Raw genomic sequence first — 22,561 nt, 5'->3', positions numbered from 1 at the left:
TCACGGTCCCAACCAGTGGCCAGTCCCCAGGTAGACTTTGCTACGGGCTGAAGCTCTCTTGTGCCCATCCCAAGCTGATCTCTTAACAACTCTTTCTCCCATAGCCGCAACAAACTTGGTCTCTCAAAGTTTAACTAAGCAGCCATAGAGGCTACTGTGTAGCCTATAACCCAAAGTCTGCAAATAATTTTGACTGCGCACATCCCCAGGTATGGACTATAGGATAAAGTACATAATAACCCTATTTATACATAATGACGACCATCTATGTGAGTTTTTTTATTTTCCATGATTCATTCAATAAATAAAGGTTGAATGAATCCACTATCCAGAGATAGATTTTAGTCTGAGTTAAGAATTTCACTGCCTGCAATGTTGCTACCTGCTGTATTGTTATGCACATACTGAAAATGGCTAAAAAACACCTTTAACATTACTTTTGACTTTACGCACATCATATAGGCCAATTAAGGAATTTTAACCATCCTCCATCGGTCTAAACATGTCAACGGTAGGATATCAATTAAGCTAAATTGAGCTCTTACCTCTCACTGTGACCAGGGCCTGGCGTTCGGCTTTCTCGTTGGGGGGGAGTCGTTTCTCGAATAATTCGATGCATTTCTCCAGCGCCAGGTTGCGGGTCTGAGTTACCGCTCGGCATTCAGGACATTGGTCTTTCACTTCACGGCTCCTCCTGATGCAGTCTTTGCAGAAGGTGTGACCGCAGTTCAGGAGGACTGGCTATAAGGTGGGGAAGTCAATTAATACACATCATTACCAGTGCAAAGAAGAGGGTTTGTGTTACCAACAAGCTTTCAGAAGTGCTTAAAAAGCAAGGACAGTTTCTGAAGGAGCATAATATAAACATAATACATTATACACGTGTGTATCTACAGTAAGCACATATCCTACTTTTTCTATTGTTTAGTTCTCTGTTCAAGATGTTTGAAGTGAACAAGGTACTTAAGCAACCACGTTAAAAGGATTTGTGAACCGAAAGGAAAAAAAAACAGAAAGGATGAATAAATGATGAGATACTGTGTATGCCATTCGTAAAGTGATTAACAAATTACTTCATACGTCTATGAAGACCTCTTTGCAAACACCACATTGAAGATCCTTCTCCATTTCCTCCTGTGTTTGTTGTGCCCTCTCCTACAGGAAAAGATAATAATGGTAAAATACAGAATTGGGGGAACAAAAAAGACAGGGTCCAATCATGGTGTGGCTCCCATGTGGATCTCACACGACACACACACACACACACACACACACACACACACACACACACACACACACACACACACACACACACACACACACACACACACACACACACACACACACACAACATTAGGTACAATTTAAATAGCGTTCACTGTTCAAATACAATTGGGTTTAGGATTGTATTTGAAACAAAACATTTTAATAACCCAGGGCCAGTTCATACTTACAGTAATGCTTTAAGTATGAACTGTACAAATCCCTGTGCATTTAATACATTTCATTTTTACCAAATAGTCTGCAGAGTTCACTTTAGTTTGTGTGTGTGTGTGTGTGTGTGTGTGTGTGTGTGTGTGTGTGTGTGTGTGTGTGTGTGTGTGTGTGTGTGTGTGTGCGTGTGTGTGTGTGTGTACATGCATGCCTGCGTACGTGTGTGCGTGTGTGCGTGCGTGCGTGCATGCGTTTTGTATGTAGTTTTTCTTTTTGACAGATGTGTGATTAACTACGAATGCATGAACGAACCGAAAAGTGCGATCAGGCTTAAGGCAAAATAAGAGAATGAATTGATCAACTGGTACGGATGGTTTAACAAATCTTTAGCCCTATAACGCCATTAACATCATATTTGATACAGTTCTAAGCCCTCTAGGTCATCAATATGATAAAAACTTTTATGAAAAACCCATTGTATATGATTTGCTACATGTTCTTCTTCTGTGGATACATGTGCTCTGCATGCCTTTTGAAATACTATGCAGTATGCTGTGCAGTTTTAGGAAAATATGATTTCTTGCGTCTTTATTTCTGAAGTTATGCTAACAGATTTCTGAAAATCTATCACATTAGCTTCAGACAGACAGACAGACCCTCTAAGGCTATTCTCTTACATAGCCAGGCTGTAAAAATATAATGACAATAATAATGACTACAGAAGCATACCTTTGTCTCTTCTAGCTCCTTCTCTTTGGTCTGGAGACTCTCCTCACTGTCAGCCAACTGTTTGTTCACTTTCTTTAGCTATGGACATTGCAAACAATTGTAACATATCATGTCAAACAGGATCAAAGAAAACATATAGTATGTAAATAAATTACATTACATAATTATAATATAAGTGCATAAATATAATTATATAAATTACACAAGGCTACATACTGTACAGCATTTGGTCATTTAAAATAGCATTCAGATACAAACTATTGAATATACTGTAGGATTGCAGGTTGGCTACCCAGGGCTGGCACATTTTGGAAGTCAATCATATTGAATTGCAATGGGATATAAAATATATCCCATTGCATCCCATACATTTACATCGCTATGGGCGAGGGTCGCTCTGCTGAATGGATACGGTGGTGATTGGCTGCCTGCCCGTGAATGGACGAGGAGGCGGAGCTAATGGCCCGACGGCCACTATTCGGGTTTTTGCACTCAGTTTTTCAGTCAGTCTTTTACTTTATTTTTCTAGGGGAGGCGAGATCTTAGTTGGGCAGGCGACTGCCTGTCTTGCCTCTACAGTGGCTACGCCTCTGGATCACATCTAGCTGGGCACAAATGTGCAGGGTCTATATGCAAGGGATAAAGTATGAGGAGGTGGTCATTATTGAAATTTAAAGCCTGACAGGGTGATTATGCACCGACGCAATAGCGGAGGTGCATAATCACCCTGAAGGGCTTTAAATTTCAATAATGACCACCTCCTCATACATTATCCCGCTTATTACACGGCTACTTAATACATAAATACATAAATTGACCCAAAAGTAACAACAAAACGAAGTATTTCCTTGCTTACGGCAATGAAAGTATTCCATAAGTATTGGGCTGGGCGGACAAGTTTGCCTCGGAAAACAAATGACAGTTAGACTCGCCCCAAAACACACTCGCCCCCATTCTATATACCACCGATTTGCCTGTAATACCGCCGGATTTGCACCAGGGCGACTGTGTTTTGGGACGAGCGTTTTGGTATAACCTCGTGTTGCACCACGATAAACAAGGAAGAGCAGTGGATGAAATAGAATCACTTTTCATTTTTTGCATTGTTTGTTTGTTTATATGGCTGTCATGTTGGATAAAGCATAAAACTAAGCAGCGCAGGTTGACATGAGCAGGTATTCAGTCTCTGATTACACAGCGGTCCGTTATAGAGCTCATCGGACATTATCCAAAAATAATGACTGATGACTGACCAATCAGAATCGAGCATTCAACCAAGCCGTGTAATAAGGGGAGTTAGTTGCGTCATATCCAGGGGTGCACAGCACATAACTGGTGCGCAGGTGCGCATGCGCACCCAAAATAAATAATGCGCACCACATCAGACGACACGAGGCGCTTTTGGGTACCAACAGCTGGGACAGGAATTTCCAAGCTTTTATTTTTTAGCAAAACTAAAAAATAAAAGCCTGGAGATCGAGGCTAGGAATTTACTTCCTGAAGCCACACTCACTCACGCTAAAGCACGCGTCGGCCCCATGTACAGCCATTAGGCGCAGGGGAAGGGGACGCATGCTGCACGTGCTTGTGTGATTGTTGCCTCGCGTCGCCTCGCATCGCCTCGCTGCCAGCAGCGGCTGTTAGAGGCACTCGTCACCGATGATGAACGCACCGTAGCGGTGCAAAATATGCCGTCCAAATCTGGCGGATAAAAGCAGTGCAGCACAGGGCACCAACCTTGGGGGCTTCTACTAACGAGGGGAAAAAAAACGGCAAAAATCAAAGTACAATATTTGCCTCTGAGATATAGTGGAGTAGAAGTAAAAGTATTAGAAATTGGAAATACTCGAGTCAAGTACAAATAGGCTACCAAAAATATTGTACAGTACTTAACTCATTGAGTACCAGGATTGCCAGAATTATTTCAGAATTGATTCTGAAAAGTGCCAGAGTTTTTTTCACAGAAAACAAAAAGTGCTTAGGAAGCGAGATACAGCCTTTTTCAGTTCCAAGTTAAACAAGGAGTGGATGGAGCTGCACATCTTCAGATGATGATATCTTGGGTACTGAACATGTTTTTCAAAAAAAAAAAAATGTTTTTTTTGTTTTTTTATGCTAATTTTTCAAAAACACGTGAAACACGTTAATGGCATCCAGCGCCATAGCGGTAAAAACACGTGAAACACGGGCGGGGTTTGCTTGCATCACCAGGGCTTCTGAGCAGTGGTGGTGGGGTTTGCCTAGAACTGCGGTGGGATCCATAATAACGTGTCATAGACGGCTAGCCTCTTACAGAGCCACAGTGTAAAACATTGACAAGAGAAGCGTACCTTGTCTTGTAGCTCCCTGTCTTTGGTCTGGAGAGCCTCCTCAGAGTGGGACAACTGTCTCTTCAAAGTCTGGATGATTCCATCCTTTTCCTGTCCCTATACAGGATCAAAACAGACATGGACATACAGTATGTATATTAACCCATTAAAACCGGGACTGCATCTTTGTCATATTTATAGCAGATATACTGTATCAGTTTTCACTCAAATCTTTGCTTCTGGGGGTCCCAGGAACATAATATTTTTGAGATGGGGGGGGGGGGGGCGGTTCTGGGGCCAAATACATATCATTTTGGGGGTCCTTCACGTGAAAAGGTTTGAGCACCATTGATATACCAACACGTTCTTTTCAGAAAACTGTTAAGGATTTAGAAAACATTTGTAGAATCGGCCTCAGGTTAGTTAACTCTACATAAAGGCTACATACAGTGCATAATTTAGTACAATTAAAATAGCGTTCAGGTACATTTAGGTTAAGGATTGCATTTGAAATAAAACATTTTAGTAATCTAATTCATACTCAAAGCAATACTTCATTTTACCTGTCCAAATCCAAGTTCCTGTCCATTTAATGAATAGTTTTTTTTTTTACTAAATAGTCTGACGGTCAGTCATTTCACTGAACAGGATATACAGCAACGATGTCATGAGATGTCGCAAGATTGTCTGCAGGCCTTCAAAAACTGTTTGTATAGCTTTAGCATAATAGACGTTAGCAAGTGATGCAATGCTAGTGTGCCACTATATAATCTGCCCCACAGTGGCCGGCCACAGCGCTTTTCAAAGTGTACACAGGCGGCTTTCGCAGGCCAGTGCTTGTACTTTAGATCTATACCGAGTCTGTCCGTTGCTCCTCAGCCGGCCTGGGCGTGAAAAACCACCTCCCGCGGAGTAAGCTTATGTAGATCTGACATCATATTGATGATGACAGCAGTCTTGTCCAAATACTGTATGGACTGACGGTTGACACGACATTCTGAATGTATATTTCTACGCTTTGCATAATTTCTACGCTTTGCATAATTCAATTTGTAGTGAGGCATTGTGTTGTAGCATCTTATCTGCTCTGGTAGAGCCATGCTGAAATGACAATACAGGTGATTTCATCTAGCTTTCATCATTTATTTCTGGCGTATCGATGATGGCATATTCATGATGTCAGTCATCACCAAATTGGGCACGATTCAGCCTGATCCAAGCCCCTTTGACTTCCAAATAATAGTGGGTTATCGCTAGTTATGTGACGCCCCATAATCACCCCCATTCAGGACAGGTGAGACACCCAGACACCCTGGCTGATAAATAACTGGCCGTGCACGGCCATCAGTAGAGTAGATGGCTACCTTGTGTTTGCCTGGTGGTGTGTTGGGTCATGGGTTTGGGAGAATGTCATTGACCGTATGCACTTCACCTTTTTGTTCTTGTAAATGTAAATTTGTCTTAGCAAAATCTTGAGTGTTGATCTTGCGGGCATCTGGCGGTGGGATAGGTTGTTTTTCCCCCTACCTGTCTTAAAGCTTTCCATGCAGAGCTTCTGCGCTCAGCTCTTTTGTCTCGTAGCTTCTTTTGTGTGGCCTGGAACTGTCCTTTAAATTTCCGGATGGTTTTATCCTTTTCCAGTCCCTATACAGGATAAAAACAAACATGGACGTATATCAATTCTACATAAAAGTTACATACAGTACAAAAATTGGTACAAATTAAATAGCATTTAGATAGAGACAGAGTGCCATGAAGTTAGAAATTGCACATTTCACTGAACAGGAAAATAACAGCAACGATGTCATGAGATGTCAGAAGATCGTCTGCAGGCCTTCAAAAACATATCTATAAAAAAATATATGTATATCTCAGGTATGTGTGCTTGTATAGCTTTAGCTGTTTAGCACATAGACGTTAGCAAGTGATGCAATGCTAGTGTGCTACCATATAGCCCACAGCGGCCGGCCACATCGCTCTTCAGAGCGGACACAGGTGGCTTTCGCTGCCCGGCGTTTGTATATCTACGCTTTTCCTCTTAAAACTTCAATATTATTGCGGTCGTACTGGGACGGGGGACGGCTTGTTGATTCCGGGCTGGCGAGGCGCATCGAGTGGTGCCCGGCCGCTCCCCGGACGGCCGGACTGCGAAAAAGGGGGACCGTCCTGTTTTCCTTGATTAGGTTATTTTGTTTAGGTTTATTGTGCAAACCAATGTGTGGCTAAAGAGGCCGTAATTAAATTAGGCTACTGTCTTCCCAGTTAAAGTCCGGGTGGGCCATATAGTCCTAGCCTGGTAAACCCTCCCTCCGGAAATCTCATTTCCATTTGATTTCAGAAGTGAGTCTGGCCTGATCCGCCTCTCTGCAATATTGGCTCTGTACGCCAAAGAGCCGCACCTATCAGCGTCGTCGCTCATCGTTCTGTGATTGACAGTGACAGTTGGCCAATCAGGTGGCGAGTTCGAGTGAGCCCGAATGAAGCCGAGTGCAGCCTGACTGCAGCGAAAAAAGACGAACGGCAGCCATTGTTTTTTTGTGCGAGTGCCGTCACTACTTATTTTCGGTTTTAAAACGGTCTCAAACTTCGTTTTTGAGGCACGGAATTTACTTTTAAGATATTGTTTGGATAGAATTTAGTTGTTTAACTTCATATATGTGGTCAATTAATCATGACAGAGCCTACTTAAAAATATAAATTCAGAGAACCGGGAGGGGCGGGCTGTGACACGCATGTATCCCAATAAGGCAACCTATTTTGGGCATGGCGATCTCAAAAGTCCCGTTGCGTCATATTAGTGCCGGAGGTGGTAAAAATCCACTGCAATTGGCTGAAGGGGAAAAACGATAATTGGCTGAAGGGGTTGTCAGTCAACGGTATTACTCCCGCCCAACTCCAGCCAACAGCCAATATTGCAGAAAGGCGGATCAGGCCAGACTCACTTCTGAAATCAAATGGAAATGAGATTTCCGGAGGGAGGGTTTACCAGGCTAATATAGTCCTGGTCATGGGCGTAGGCTGGTTGGATCACTTTATTACAGTAGTTGTACGTATGCATGTGCTGTGTATGTCACAATCCAATAACATCAATATCATAACAATAAACTTCATTAATAGATCACTAACTCCATTCCGAGTCCACTGCAGCTAAAAACCCCAGCGGACGGTCCATGCGCTAGATTGCGTATTTTTATCGCTCGAAGAATTGTTTTTGTTGTTGATATGTGACGTTCATATTGACAGAAAATTCTCCACAGTGTTTGTGTTCGATGCGCTTGTAAGTCCACTTGTAAATACTACCGCGGCCCATTTGAGACAAAAACACTGGCGAGGTTTCTGTCATTATGAACATCAGATATCAACAAATATATATAATATTTAATAAAAACGACAAAAATACGCGATCTAGCGCAGACTGTCTGCTCGGGTTTTTAGCTGCGGTGGACTTGGGATGGAGGTTTTCTTTTTTTTTACATTACCACTAGGATAGTCCGAAATTCTCCTTTAACTTGGTACACTATGGAAATAATACCAGTCAGAGAATCCTTTATACCAGAGAGTTGCATATTAAAGCTACTGAGTCGAGCATAGGCTACAGATAATGTGGAAGTTATAGCTGTAAATAGCAGGTGGGCTGGGCTAACGGATCAACAAGTCAACAGACAACACTATTAATCTACTGTCACCAGTATGGCTAATACAGTGCAAATAATTAATCCTATAAACATATTATGAACACTGAATAAAAACGGTACTCCATCTGCAAAGTATCCTACTTAAGCCAATAAAACAAAAAGCCTAATGCCACTTCTATGCAAATGACAAATCTGTATGAGGACTCAATTAATAGCTAGATAATAATTCAATTAATCAATGGGAAAAAAAAAAATATATATATATATATATATATATATATATATATATATATATATATATATATATATATATATATATATATATATGTATATGTGTGTGTTTTTTTGTTGTTGCTATTAATCAATAAATTAGAACTGGGCTGGCCAATCAGGGGGGGGGGCAAGTGTCCCCCTGTCCCCCCTATAAAAGTGCCACTGATCTGACCTATGGTGCAATTTGGTTGTCAAAAGTCAAGGTCAATGAATTATCGTTGTAGTAATTCACCTTAATTAAACTAAAATAGTTTAAGCATTCTAAAACAGCATTCCTCAATTCAGTAAAATGTGTTTCCAGCCAGTTTGTACTGTATAATGTGTTTATAAATTATTGAATTTCCTTTACAGGGTCTTTGAGGTTTCTTGAATAATAAGATGAAAAGCACCACAGTACAACATGTAGCTAGTATTTCCTGTTTACTTACTGCATCTTCCAGCTGTTGTTTGTACACTTTGAATTCCTCTTCCTTTTGGGTTTTCTCTGCCTTTGAATAAAAACAAAGTAAAGTAAAGTAAAACCTGCCACACTAATACTAGTTATTGTCACTATAGTCACTAATGACTTGTGAAAAAAGAATACTATGCACTATGCTGTGCACATTTAGGAAAATATGGTTTTGTGTGTCTTTGTTTCTGATGTTATGCAAACAAAGTTCTGAAAATCCACCACATGACAGACAGACAGACAGACAGACAGACAGACAGACAGACAGACAGACAGACAGACAGACAACCCCTCTAAGGCGAGCCTCTAACTGTACATACCCAGGTCGTTAAAAATATAATGACAATAATAATGACTACAGCAGCATACCTTTGACTCTTCTAGCTCCTGGTCTTTGGCCCAGAGATGCTCCTCACTATCAACCAACTGTTTGCAAACACATGGAACAGATCATGTCAAACAGGATCAAAGCAAACATACAGTATGTAAATAAATGACATTAAATAATTAAAATGTAATTACATACATTACACAAGCTACATACAGCATTTGTTCATTTCAAATAGCATTCAGATACAAACTATTGAATATAGGATTGCAGGTTGGCTAACCAGTGCTGGCACATTTAGGAAGTCAATCCTATTCAATTGGAATGGGATATAAAATATAGCTGCAAGCAGCAATAAGCGGGTTCGAGGGATAAGGCAGAGGCAGGCAGAGGCAGGCAGAGAGAGAGAGAGAGAGAGAGAGAGAGAGATCAGAGAGAGAGAGAGAGAGAGAGAGAGAGAGAGAGAGAGAGAGAGAGAGAGAGAGAGAGAGAGAGAGAGAGAGAGAGAGAGAGAGAGAGAGAGAGAGAGAGAGAGAGAGAGAGAGAGAGAGAGAGAGAGAGAGAGAGAGAGAGAGAGAGAGAGAGAGAGAGAGAGAGAGACTAATGAGGAGTGAGTGAGGGCAGGTGTGATTATGGATTGAGAGGGAGTGAAAGCAGGTGAGGTGGGTGGACTAGGATGACTGTTTTCTAGAATAACATATGCCATTTCATCTTGTCTTTAAAAAGTGAACATGCATTAATTAACAAAGTCATGATTTTTGTTCAGTAAATTATAATTGGACTAGTGAAATTGGGGTTTGAACGAGGGACCTACAGACTTGCAGGTAGACAGTGTACTGACTGAGCCATTGGATAGACAGAATTGGATTTCATGTGTGGTAAGTTATCATACAGCATGGATTGCTTATTATATACATACAAGCTCATAACGCGTCACATTGTAGATCAGCTGTATGTGGTTACTGTAGGTGTTGTATTAATAATTACATCTGCTAAGTAACAAGTAACTGAAGCTGTCATATGCTGTAATTGTAGTAGAGTAGAAGTAACAAAATTGTACTGTGCATTGTAAGCACTTGTATTGGTACTTGAGTAAATGTACATGTACACTTTTCAGCACCATTGAGGAGCCAATGACTGACAGGCTAGGTATCACCAGGTGCACTGATTGCTAGAGTGCAGAGGGACATGGGTTGATATTAATGGTCTTAACTCAAAATGTATATATCACACAGCTTAGATTTTTTTTAAATTAAATCGGAGAGTGATGTAAACATATCTGTAGTGTAAAAGTTGCACGTTCATCAAATGTCAATGTATATCATGTCTTGTGTCTGGGTAGCTCAGTTGGAAGAGCTTTGACTCTGAACCGCAAGGTCATGGGATCGAATCCTGGCAAAAGCAACACAGCATATGAGTAATCTGGTTCCCTGGTGTATAGAGCAATGTTACAGGTATAGACTTGTTTGTTAATGTTGCTACCCTTTAAATAGCCAATAACGTGGCATTGGGCGCTTAAAGTTAAATATTTGAAAAACCACACATTATTTCAAAGAAAAAGCCACCAGGCCACTAATGAGTTGTGAGTGAAGACAGGTGTGATTGGTGATGAGTGAGAGCAGGTGAGAGGGGTGGATCCAATCCATGGGAATAGGGGGAAGGTTGCTGACTAGATGACTCTTTTCTACATCCACCCTCACTAACCTTAACCTCAGTAAAACAACAACCTAACCTCAAGAAACACTATTTGTAAAACTAAGAATTCCAAATGATGATCATATCAACGCATTGTTGGGGACAGGGATCGAACCAGCGACCTATGGATTCGTAGGCTGCCTCTCTTCTCATTGAGCTAGAGATATGGCCTCCCTGATGGTGTCTGTTGATATCTATAGTTTTTCCGTCCGTTATGAACCAAGCCTCTGTTTCGCTAACTACTCTAGATCACTGGTTCACAAAACATTTTACCAATAAAGAATTTCTTTGTCTCCTCGGAATGGAAACTAGTGAAAATAGTCGATCTACAAGCTCACAACGCGTTGCTATATGAAAAGTTGTGAGATTGTAGATCGGCTATTTTCACAAGAAAGTATGTCATATATAAAAAACAACTACTCTCAAAAAAGCATTTCATGTTATTTTAAAATTGCACATGTCTGAATTAACAGGGTCATGTTTTGTACAATGCAATTTAAATGTAAACTGTAATGAGTGGGGTTTGAACCGGGGACCTTCGGAACAAGAGGCTAACATTTTACTTATTGAGCTGTTCAATCCACAGCCTTAATCAGTGAGAAAGGAGAATCCAACAAAACAAAACAAAAGGGGGAATGAAGTACGTCATACATTGAAAATAACTACCCTCAAATAAGCGTTTCATGTTATATTTAACAATTGCACATTTATTCATTGATGCAGTCATGTTGTGTGCAATGCAATTGAGATGAAGTCTGCATGAGGTGAGACTCGAACCGGTGACCCTGTGGTTGCAAGGCATATGGTTTACCAATCAGCCATTGGACCAACAGACCTGAACTGGTGAAAAAGTAGTTCACACAGATGACACAGTTTCTCGCAAATTGCTCAGAAATCCTGGGTTTAAATGTTTTTCAAACTGCTCAATATGGCGGAAAATCTAAGGGCGGAGCTTACTGGTCAAAGTGATAGATTTGTTCCTCATGAGTCAAGGCACATGTGTAAGTAAGTTTAACGGCTGTCGGCCAAACGAGGCATGACTTTTGCCTGTTTAAAGTTTGCATTTTCAAAAAATTGCGCCCCCCTTTGACCAATTGGAGTAAGATTAGTTTCAGTGATTTTTGGAATGACCCTCTACATTACTGCGAAGTTTCAAGCAAATGTGAGTCTGCATGTATGTGTTAGGGGCAGATGAATAATTGTCATAAAACTGCAATATTCATTGGCTCATAAAAGCTTAACATTTTTACTTAGAAAAAATCCACTCCCATAAATCTGTTGGTATAGGTCCAAAGTTCATGTGTAAAACGTTTTGTGCAGATTGCTCAAAAATCCCAGGAGGAGTTTGATTTTAACTGCTTTTCATATAATTCAAAATGGTGGGAGATCTAAAGGTCAGAGGTCAAAAGTCAGAGTGCGAAAGTTGTTAGGCATGAGGAGACGCATGTGTGTATCAAAGTTTCATGACTGTAGGTCAAACAGGGCATGAGTTGTACCTGTTCAAAATTGGCATTTTCAATTGAGTGCTACAGCGCCACCCTTTGGCCAATGGTTGTGAGTTTCGGGCTTTGGCCGTTTGGCATAGCTCTTTACCATATTGCCGAGTTTCGTAAAAAGTGACCACACGATTAGGCCAGAACTGCAAAAACGGCGGAAGAAACGGGGCAGTTTCAAAGAGGTTTCGAGCCTGATAGGCCTCGAACCCTCAAATATCTGACATTGTGATCACATGACTCCAGGGATAATGTGTACCGATTTGTGTGAGTTGTGCACAAAAACTGTAGGAGCTATAGCAAAAACATCTAGCTGGGAATATAAATGTGCAGAGTCGATATGGGGAGTTGCGTCACAATCCAAGGAATCCAGGGGGGAAACAAATGTGTTGTACGCTCTACGATTCAAGAGCTATAGATTAACACATCATCATAAATAACGTCAGAACTGTTCATTGTAGAAAGATGAGAACTTTAATTTTGTAACCACTTTTTTCACCAAGTGCCAATTGCCTATGTAATTCTGGGCACTACTCTCCCTCTGCCAGCCTAAGGAGAGCCCAGGACTGATCCTCCTTCATGCCTCCTTCAATGCATGAGGAGCTAGCAAGCCGCTTCTACCTACCCTTGGGGACACGGGGAGAACATGCAAACTCCACACAGAAAGGCCCTTTAGCCAACCCCACCTAGGGTATGGGTACTGATGACGTGGAGGAGAGAACACGCCCCCAGTGTCCCCGGCGGGAATCGAACCCAGGACCTTCTAGCTGTGAGGTGACAGCGCTACCGACTGAGCCACCCTTAAAATCAAACTTGAAATAAACTACGCCATCAAGTGAACCAGATATGTTGGGATATACATGCACTTATTTTGTTACAACATATCCTGTGCAATGCCAAATGAAGGCTGATAGTGAACCAATTCAGCACCATGCACCCCTTTAGGGTTTTTAAAAAGATAAGATGAAAAGCATCATGTAGGCTATTTTCCATTTACCTTCTGATTGGCCTCTCCCAGCTGTTGTTTGAGAACCCTTTCCTGTCGGGTTTTCACTGCCTTTGAACAAAAAACACAGCTTCAGTAGGTTCACTGTCTACTGAATATAAAACATGCCACATTAATCCTAGTTAGAATTGTTTCACTTGTGAGACAAAATGCTATGCAGTATGCTGTGCAGTTTTAGGAAAATATGGTTTCTTGCGTCTTTGTTTCTGAGGTTATGCTAACAGAGTTCTGAAAATCCACCACATCACAGACAGACAGACAAACAAACAGACACACAGACCGACCCTCTAAGGCTAGCCAATTACATAGTAAGGCCGTAAAAATCGAATGACAATAATAATGAATACGGAAGCATACCTTTGTCTCTTCTACCTTCTTGTCTTTGGCCCGGAGACGCTCCTCACTGTCGGCCAACAGTTTTTTCACTTTCTTTAGCTATAATGGATATTGCAAACAGATGGAATAGATCGTGTCAAACAGAATCAAAGCAAACATACAGTATGTAAATAAATTACATCCAATAATTATAATATAATTGCATAAATATAATTAAATACATTAAACAAGGCCTGAAACAGCATTTGGTAATTTCAAATAGCATTCAGTTTAGGGCTGACCTTCGATTATAATTTTGGAAATCGAAGTTTTAGGCCAAAACTTCGATCAAAATTCGAATAATCGCCGTAAAAAAAAAAAAAAAAAAACAACGTTGAAAAACCCCGAAATTTTGTAGCAGGGCTGCTAAAGGAGCGCTATTACATTGAAATGCGCAGCACCCCCCTCACAATGCGTCACGAATAGGACGCGTTGTGAGCTTGTATATCTGCTATTTACGGCACGCAACACCAGTGTGCAATTAAGTATGTTGTGCTCCGTTCCCCCTCTCGTTAATTTATGAATTAAAGTAGCATGAATTTACCACTGTGAAGTTATGGAAGGTGGAACGTTTCCAAAAGATGAAATCCCAGGAATAATGGAAGACACTGGAAACATATGCTCAGGTTCTTTTGCATTAAAATGAGCAGCGGAACACTTGCTGTGTCAATTGGAGATTCTGGAGGATGTATTTGTCAGTCACAAAAGTCGTAGTAAATGTATTTTATCGAGTCGTCGTGACTTTTATTTTCGTATCTACGAGAGTCTTAGCGACCACCCCCCAGTTAGCCCTGGAATGTCACCAGTAAAGCCCATATTTCTCCAAACATGTACAAATGCAAAATATAAGGTGCTTACCTGCTTGCCTCAAATGTTAACTAGGTGTCCGAAGTATTTGTGCAATATATTAGTCCATATTTTTCAATTAAGAAGTGTTTAATCCCGTCTGTGACCGATTCTGTCGGAAGTTCCCAATGGGCGGTAGTGACGGGGCACGTCCGGTGAAAGCCGGAATTACACTCAATGTAAACGGGAATTAAACAAGGGGGGAAAATGGCGTTCGTCCACAGACGGGATTAAAACACTTATTTATTCAAAGATATGGACTAATACATTGCACAAATACTCCGGACACCCAGTTAACATTTGGGGCAAGCGGGTAAGCACCTTATATTTTGCATTTGTACATGTTTGGAGAAAAAATAATCAAATTTAAAAAACGGCCAATTACTCGATTTTTGAAAAAAAAGTTCGAATCATGTGCCATCGAACGAAGCTTCGAATATTCGAGTTATTTGGGTCAGCCCTAATTCAGTTACAAACTATTGAATTTAAGATTGCAGGTTGGCTACCCAGGGCTGGCAAATTTTGGATGTCATTCATATTAAATTGAAATGGGATATAAAATATCTGACTGGTACATCATGATCACATGACTCCACGGATGATGTGTACCGATTTCTGTACGTTTTGGACAAAAACTGTAGGAGTTATAGCAAAAACATCTAGCTGGGCATAAATGTGCAGGGTCTATATGGGGAGTTAGTTGCGTCATGATCCAAGGAATCCAGGGGGGAAACAAATGTGTTGTACACTCTACGGTTCAAGAGTTATAGATTAACACAAAGTCATAAATAACGTCAGAACTGTTCATTGTAAAAAGATGAGAACTTTAAAGTTTGTCTCAAGGACAACTATGCACATCTTAAAATCAAACTTGAAATAAACTACACCATCAACTGAAGCAGATGTGTTGGGATACTGTATACATGCTCTTATTTTGTTTCAACATATCCTGTGCAATGGCAAATGAAGGCTGATAGTGAACCAATTCAGCACCATGCACCCCTTTAAGGTTTTTAAAAAGATAAGATGAAAAGCACCATGTAGGCTATTTCCATTTACCTTCTGATTGGCCTCTCCCAGCTGTTGTTTGAAAACCCTTTCCTGTTGGGTTTTCTCTGCCTTTGAACAAAAAAAAACACAGCTTGAGTAAATTCACTACTGAATAACATGGCACTCTAATCCTAGTTAGAATGGTTTCACTTGTGAGACAAAATGCTATGCAGTACTTTCTCATATTTTAGGATAACATATAAAACAAAAATCTACAAGATTCCTTACATGTAGGAAAACCATTAAGACTATTCACATGTTCAGCCTAGTCAAATAACTTGAATGTTCCCCCATTTAGCTGTCGCATGTGAATGACAGTTCTGGACTAATACAAAATATTTGTATTAATCTTTTTTGACAGATGTGTAATTAACTTCTTATATAAACACATATACATGAACAAACCATAGAACATACAAAGTGTGAAAAATAAGATATTCAAATCAGGCTCATGGCAAAATAAGAGTGCAAAGCATTCATGCAGAATAATAAATGAATCAACTGGTATGGATGGTTTAACACATGTTTAGGACAATTTCTTCAGATAACTTTAATTATATTTCTGAGCTTGTGCCCTGGACTTGACTGCAAAACGTAAGAGTTACAGTGTTACGTTGTCATCCACCACTATAATAATAATAATAATCATACAAATAATCATAATAAACAAGATAAAATAACAACTTCCACCTACAGTATACTCTCTATCTCTTTCTCTCTCTTTGTATATCTGTCTGTCTGTCTTTCTTTCATCTGCTTTTATCATTTATTTCTGCCGTATCGATGTTTCATGATGTCAGTCATCTCCAAATTTGTGCGATTCAGCCTGATCGGAACCCCTTTAACTTCCATTATAAAATATTTATAATAATATTACAATAAATATGAAACATAATGTGTGCAATCAGCACGCACGCACGCACGCACGCACGCACGCACACACACACACACACACACACACACACACACACACACACACACACACACACACACACACACACACACACACACACACACACACACACACACACACACTCTCTCATACTGGTAGAGCCACAATGTAAAGAACTATGACTACAGAGGCATACGTTTGTCAATTGTAGCTTCTTGCATTTGGCCATTGTCTTTTTTAACTTCTCACTGCTGGCCCGGAGTTCCTCCTTACAAAGCTGTACAGTGCTGGACCACTTTTGGATGGTTTCATCATTTTCCAGTACCTATAACAGGATCAAAACAAACATGGACATAAAGTATGTACAATACATTCATTCTACATAAAGGCTACATACGGTACAACATTAGGTACAATTAAAATAGCGTTCACCGTTCAGATACAATTGGGTTTAGGATTGTATTTGAAACAAAACCTTTTAATAACCCAAGGCCAATTCATAATTAAATGCTTCATTTTACCTGTCCAAATCCATGTCCATTTCATGAATGAAAAATGTACCAAATAGTCTGCAGGGTTCACTTTAGTCTGTAGATATTAACTCCTTTAACACCCTAAGCACCAAAATCCATTAAAAATGTTGATTTATGACATGTTATGCACAGTAAATCAATGAAAAAAAATGCCCAAGGGATTTCACTGGGCACCCTCTTGAATCCTTAAGAGGGGACCCCCAGCAGCAAGAATCAGTTGAGAAAAAAACTTTAACCGACGAAACCACGCTCAGCCAAAAATCACCCTTTGACTCCCGGACTATTGTGTGTGACTATTGTGTGTGTGTGTGTGTGTGTGTGTGTGTGTGTGTGTGTGTGTGTGTGTGTGTGTGTGTGTGTGTGTGTGTGTGTGTGTGTGTGTGTGTGTGTGTGTGTGTGTGTGTGTGTGTGTGTGTGTGTGTGTGTGTGTGTGTGTGTGTGTGTGTGTGTGTGTGTGTGTGTGTGTGTGTGTGTGTGTGTGTGTGTGTGTATATACTTTTTCTTCTTTTCCTGTCCCTATACAGGATCAAAACAGACATGGACATACAGTATGTATATTAACCCATTAAAACCCGGAAAGCCTCTTTGTCATATTCATAAATAAATGGTCAAACGACATATGGTCTAAGCCAAAACTTAGATCATATGTTCATTTCATTTCATTTCATTTTATTTATTTCAATTATGTTTTACATGATCACATTAATTCATTTTTTAAACTTTTTTTACATATTCCATAATTGAAAAGGAACAGGAAGAAGATAAATCTTATTTATACCTGCCCCTTTGTACCATTAAAATCATCAAATAATATCCTACCAACAAATACATCACAATGAATCATCAGAAAAAAAAAAAAAGAAGAAACTAAACAGAAATAACGAAAATAAGAGAACAAATAACGAAGGTACTTGAAATTTTAACAGGAATAAGCAAGACCAAACTAAGACAACCATGAATAAAACAGAAACTACAAAAAATGAAAATCAAAATTAACCTTCCAATTCATACTTTATAATTTTTCCCCTTTTAAACCATTTCTTGAACTGAAACATTGTTGTACAACTCTTCAACTCCTTACTTTGTGCATTCCATAACTTTATGCCTGTAACAGAGCAACAGAGATACACATTTGTTTTAATGTCGTACGAGCAAACAGATGTTTAAAATCATATCTTCTTCTGTGATCCTCCTCCTCTGAACTCAACACAAATAGCTTCTGTAACTGTTTTGGCAACCCTCTATTTTTCGCTCTGTACACAACTAATAATGTTCGTAGGTCAATTAAATCTGTTATTTTCAACAAACCTGATAAAATAAAAAGACTGTTAGTATGTGCTCTGTAATCCTCTTTATAAATAATTCTTAAAGCTCTTTTTTGTAGCATAACCAAAGGAATAATGTTACTCTCATATGTATTGCCCCACACTTCCAAGCAATAAATAAAATATGGTAAAACCAGTGTACAATACAACATCCTTATTGTACTTGTATCTAAATCATATTTTACCTTGTTCAAAATAAAAAGACTTTTAGCCACTTTAGCTTTTACATGTGCTATATGATTTTTCCATGATAATTTGTCATCTAATATAACACCCAAAAACCTAAATTCATACACTCTTTCAATATTCACGCCATCTATAGAAAGCAATATTTCATCCTTTTTCAGATTGGAGAAAATCATAAACTTCGTTTTTTTCAAATTTAAAGATAACTTATTTTTATTAAACCACATTTTAAGTTTCACCATTTCACTTGTAATGCTTTCTGCTACCTTTCTTAGATTATCCCCTGAACAAAAGAAATTAGTGTCGTCTGCAAACAAAACAAACTGCATTAACTTAGACACTTCACAAATGTCATTAATATATAAAATAAAAAGTTTCGGACCCAAAACCGAACCTTGTGGGACCCCACATTCAATACTCATGCAATCAGATGTATAACCCTCCAACTGTACGTATTGTTGCCTGTTATCAAGATAACTAATTAACCAGTCTAATACTACACCTCTCACACCATATTTATTCAATTTAGAAATCAATATTGTGTGATTAATTGTGTCGAAGGCCTTTTTTAAGTCAATAAATACCCCTATAGTATATTTATATTCGTCTATTGCTGTTGTTATTTCATCTGTTATTTTCATAAGCGCCAAAGCTGTGGACCGATTGGTTCTAAAACCATACTGACTCTCACTCAGTAGGTTATTCTTTTCAATAAAAGAATCTAATCTTTGTACATATAGCTTTTCAAGCACTTTTGAAAACTGGGAAAGTAATGAAACTGGTCTATAATTAGTAAAATCATGTTTGTCTCCAGTCTTAAAAAGAGGAATGACCTTTGCCGTTTTCATCCTGTCCGGAAAAACTCCTTTACTAAAAGAAAGATTACAGATATAATTAAACGGTTTAATTAAACAATCAATAGTCTTTTTCACAATGATCATGTCTATCCCATCACTATCAGTTGATGTCTTGTTCTTTGATTTTGCTACAATAGATTTAATTTCATTTTCACTCACTTCTCCTAGGTACATGGACTGCATTATGCTTCCCCCTTCCCTTTCACCATCACTTTGTCCATGTTGTGGAATGGAATTAGCCAGCCTTGGCCCAACATTAACGAAAAACGAATTAAATTCATTTACCACTTCATTCATATTGTCTATGTCTCTCTTATTGTCATTAGTAAAATAAGTAGGCAAATCTGTGGACGCTTTTGTATTCCCTATTACCTGATTTAAAATGTTCCAAGTCCCTTTAAGATTATTTTTATTTTCTTCCAGTCTTTTGTTGTAGTATTCCTTCTTCGCTTGTCTCATTATAATTGTCAATTTATTTTTATACACCTTGTATTTGTTTTCTGCAGTTTTTGTTCTAAATTTCATAAAGTCTCTATAAAGTTTGTTTTTCTTTTTACCTGCGTTTTGTAGACCTTTCGTAATCCAAGGCTTTTTACTATAATTATTTTTACTTTTGCATTGTCTTATTGGGCAATGTTTATCATAATGTGACAGAAAACAATTCAAAAAGGATTCATATGCCACATTTACCTCCTCCACATACACTCCTTCCCACTTTTCATTTAAGAGGTCATTTCTGAACTTATTGATTGATTCCTCTGTTCTAACCCTCACGTTTCTATAACAATTTTCCTCTTTCTTACGTTTTATTTGACAATTGAATGTTACAAATACAGGTAAATGATCGCTTATGTCATTTATTATTAACCCACTCTTAATATTGCTCTCTAATACATTGCAAAAAATGTTGTCAATTAATGTTGCACTAGTCGTTGTGATTCGACTGGGCTTGGTGATTAATGGGTAGAACCCTCTACTATATAATGCATCCAAAAAATCTGATGTAGCCTTATGTTTCAATGCATTAATAAGGTCTATGTTTGTGTCTCCACAAATTAAACACGTCTTGTTTTCATTTAACCCATTCATTAATTCTTCCAGCTTTTCTTTAAACATTTCTACATTAGACCCAGGTGTTCTGTATACACACATGACAACGATGTTTCTCTTCCCTTCTAGCTCTATTTCCACCGTTAAACATTCCATTAAATCATCAATTTTAGTCGTCATATTTTCAACCATTCTACACCTCAGGTCACTATCAACAAACAAGGCGACACCCCCACCCCTCCTGTTCGCCCTATTGGTAAAAAATAATTCATAACCCTCCAGATGAAAATCAAAACCTCTCTTTTCTTTCAACCACGTCTCAGATAAAGCAATCACCTTAAACTTTCTCTCAAATGTATCCAAATAATCCCTGATCTCCGAAAAGTTTGCATACATACTTCTGGAATTAAAATGAATAAGTGAAAATGAATTGTCCAGTTCAATATCGTCCTTGACTTGATCATCAGTATAGTATTTACACGTGTCACTAATATGATTAAATACATGACTCTCCGGGTCTAGATCATTTAATTCATACATGTTCTGTTCCATATCAGATCCCAATAGGATTTGACTCGGTGACTCAGTCATTTATCACGTAAGTGTCAATCAACAGGGAGGGAATCACCCCCCTGTACATTTGACTGTTGTGTAATTCCATACCTCTAGTCCTTTTGTTTTCCATTTGTATCCTGTGAACCCTCGTCTTTTCCATGTCGATCCAAAGGATCCAATAGTGATTTCACACTTGTCATCAGTTCATTTTCTGGCGTTTTTCTTCTCCCAGAGCTCGCTGTTTGCCAGCCCGCTGCCTGCAATGTAGACTCCAGATCCGGCTTGTCCGCTGGGATTTTCACCGTAACGCCGTACTCACGACTCACCCCCTCTGCCGCGGCCTGCGGGTTATCAAACATCTTGAATTTACCGTCTTTATCAAATACCTTCAGTTTTGCGGGAAACACAATTCTTGACTTTATCTTCTTATCTGAAAGTTGTTTCCTTAATTGTTTGTATTTTCCCCGCTCCTTGTAAACTTTTTCAGTGAAGTCTTCATCGAAGTAAATCCTCCTGTCTTCAACCTTCAAATCCTTCTTTGTCCAGGCCGTCTGTAGCACTTTTTTTTTCGCATATTCATTTTGGAAACGAACTATTATAGACCTGGGCCGATCGTCTGTTTCAGCCTTTTTTCCAATTCTGTGTGCTGTTCCTATGGGGACATCTTCTTCATCAAGGTCCAGTTTGTCTCGGATAATTCCCCTCACAAACTCCACGATGTCGTTTCCCTCAGATTTCTCAGGAACAGAATAAATTCTCAAATTATTCATCCTGCTGCGACTTTCCAATTTCTCACATTTTAATTCCAATTCCTTCTGGAGACGCAGAGTGTGGACAAGCACATTATTCATATTGCTTTCATGATCTTCATTCTCCGCAATTCTCCTCTCTGCTGTATCCATTCTTGTCTCCAGTTCTCCGATGTCATCTCTTAGTTCACTTACTTCTTTCTTTAATGTTCCAAAGTTGCCGGCAGTTTCCATACGAAATTCTTTGATTTCTTGTAATATTTCAGAAAGACCCAAGACGCTTTCCTCCTCCACTTCATGTTGACTTTCTTCAACTTGTGCGCTGTGTGCACCGCCGCGTCTCGTATGTCTCTGTTTCGTTGCCATTTTCCTTTTTTTGTCGTTTAATCCAATCTCCTTAGTTTTCTTTATTATTTGATGTCACTCAGGGTCAGTTACAGTGCTCAGTGTCAGTATTTAACCGAGATCTGTAAAAGTTTGTGGCGTGGTACACGCTCCGCACCTGCTCTGCACCTGCTGTTGGCAGCCATCTTTTTTTTTTTTTTCATCACACATGAAAAGAACAAACTGCATCCTCTGAAAAGAACAAACTGCATCCTGCATATGTCCAGATTTACCAAACTGCATATGTCCAGATTTACCAAATAGTCTGCAGATTTCACTTTAGTCTGTGTGCACAGGATACAAGTGGGCACATAAGAGTGGGCCCCACGAGGTAAAAATTAGCTATTTTGTCCATAAAGTAATATAAATATATATGGATGGATGGTAAGCCTATATACATTCAAGTAAA

At 39.3% G+C, this 22,561-nt stretch overlaps 1 protein-coding gene across 3 annotated transcripts in view; it reads right to left on the bottom strand.

Annotated features, from left to right (window-relative positions):
• The window catches only part of LOC311042738 (uncharacterized protein), a 43,108-nt gene that overhangs the window by 4,686 nt on the left and 15,861 nt on the right, over window positions 1–22,561 (bottom strand). For 2 of the 3 annotated variants that reach the window (XM_084053700.1, XM_084053701.1), the window contains exons 14-18: window positions 8,809–8,868; window positions 4,494–4,589; window positions 2,164–2,241; window positions 1,081–1,155; window positions 546–741 (exon numbers count right to left, since the gene is read on the bottom strand). In XM_084053700.1, coding sequence (XP_083909826.1) covers window positions 546–741; window positions 1,081–1,155; window positions 2,164–2,241; window positions 4,494–4,589; window positions 8,809–8,868 — 505 coding nt within the window. Of the gene's footprint in view, window positions 1–545; window positions 742–1,080; window positions 1,156–2,163; window positions 2,242–4,493; window positions 4,590–5,999; window positions 6,117–8,808; window positions 8,869–9,197; window positions 9,255–13,341; window positions 13,402–13,707; window positions 13,786–15,630; window positions 15,691–16,709; window positions 16,839–22,561 lie in introns of all 3 variants that reach the window. The other variant, XM_084053702.1, reaches the window with a different exon arrangement.

This window comes from Gymnoscopelus microlampas (genome assembly GCF_963454915.1).
Source record: "Gymnoscopelus microlampas genome assembly, chromosome: 3".
In the NCBI taxonomy this organism is placed as follows: domain Eukaryota; kingdom Metazoa; phylum Chordata; class Actinopteri; order Myctophiformes; family Myctophidae; genus Gymnoscopelus; species Gymnoscopelus microlampas.
Note: the sequence above shows the minus strand (reverse complement) of the source record. Positions and strands in the feature narration are given on the sequence as shown.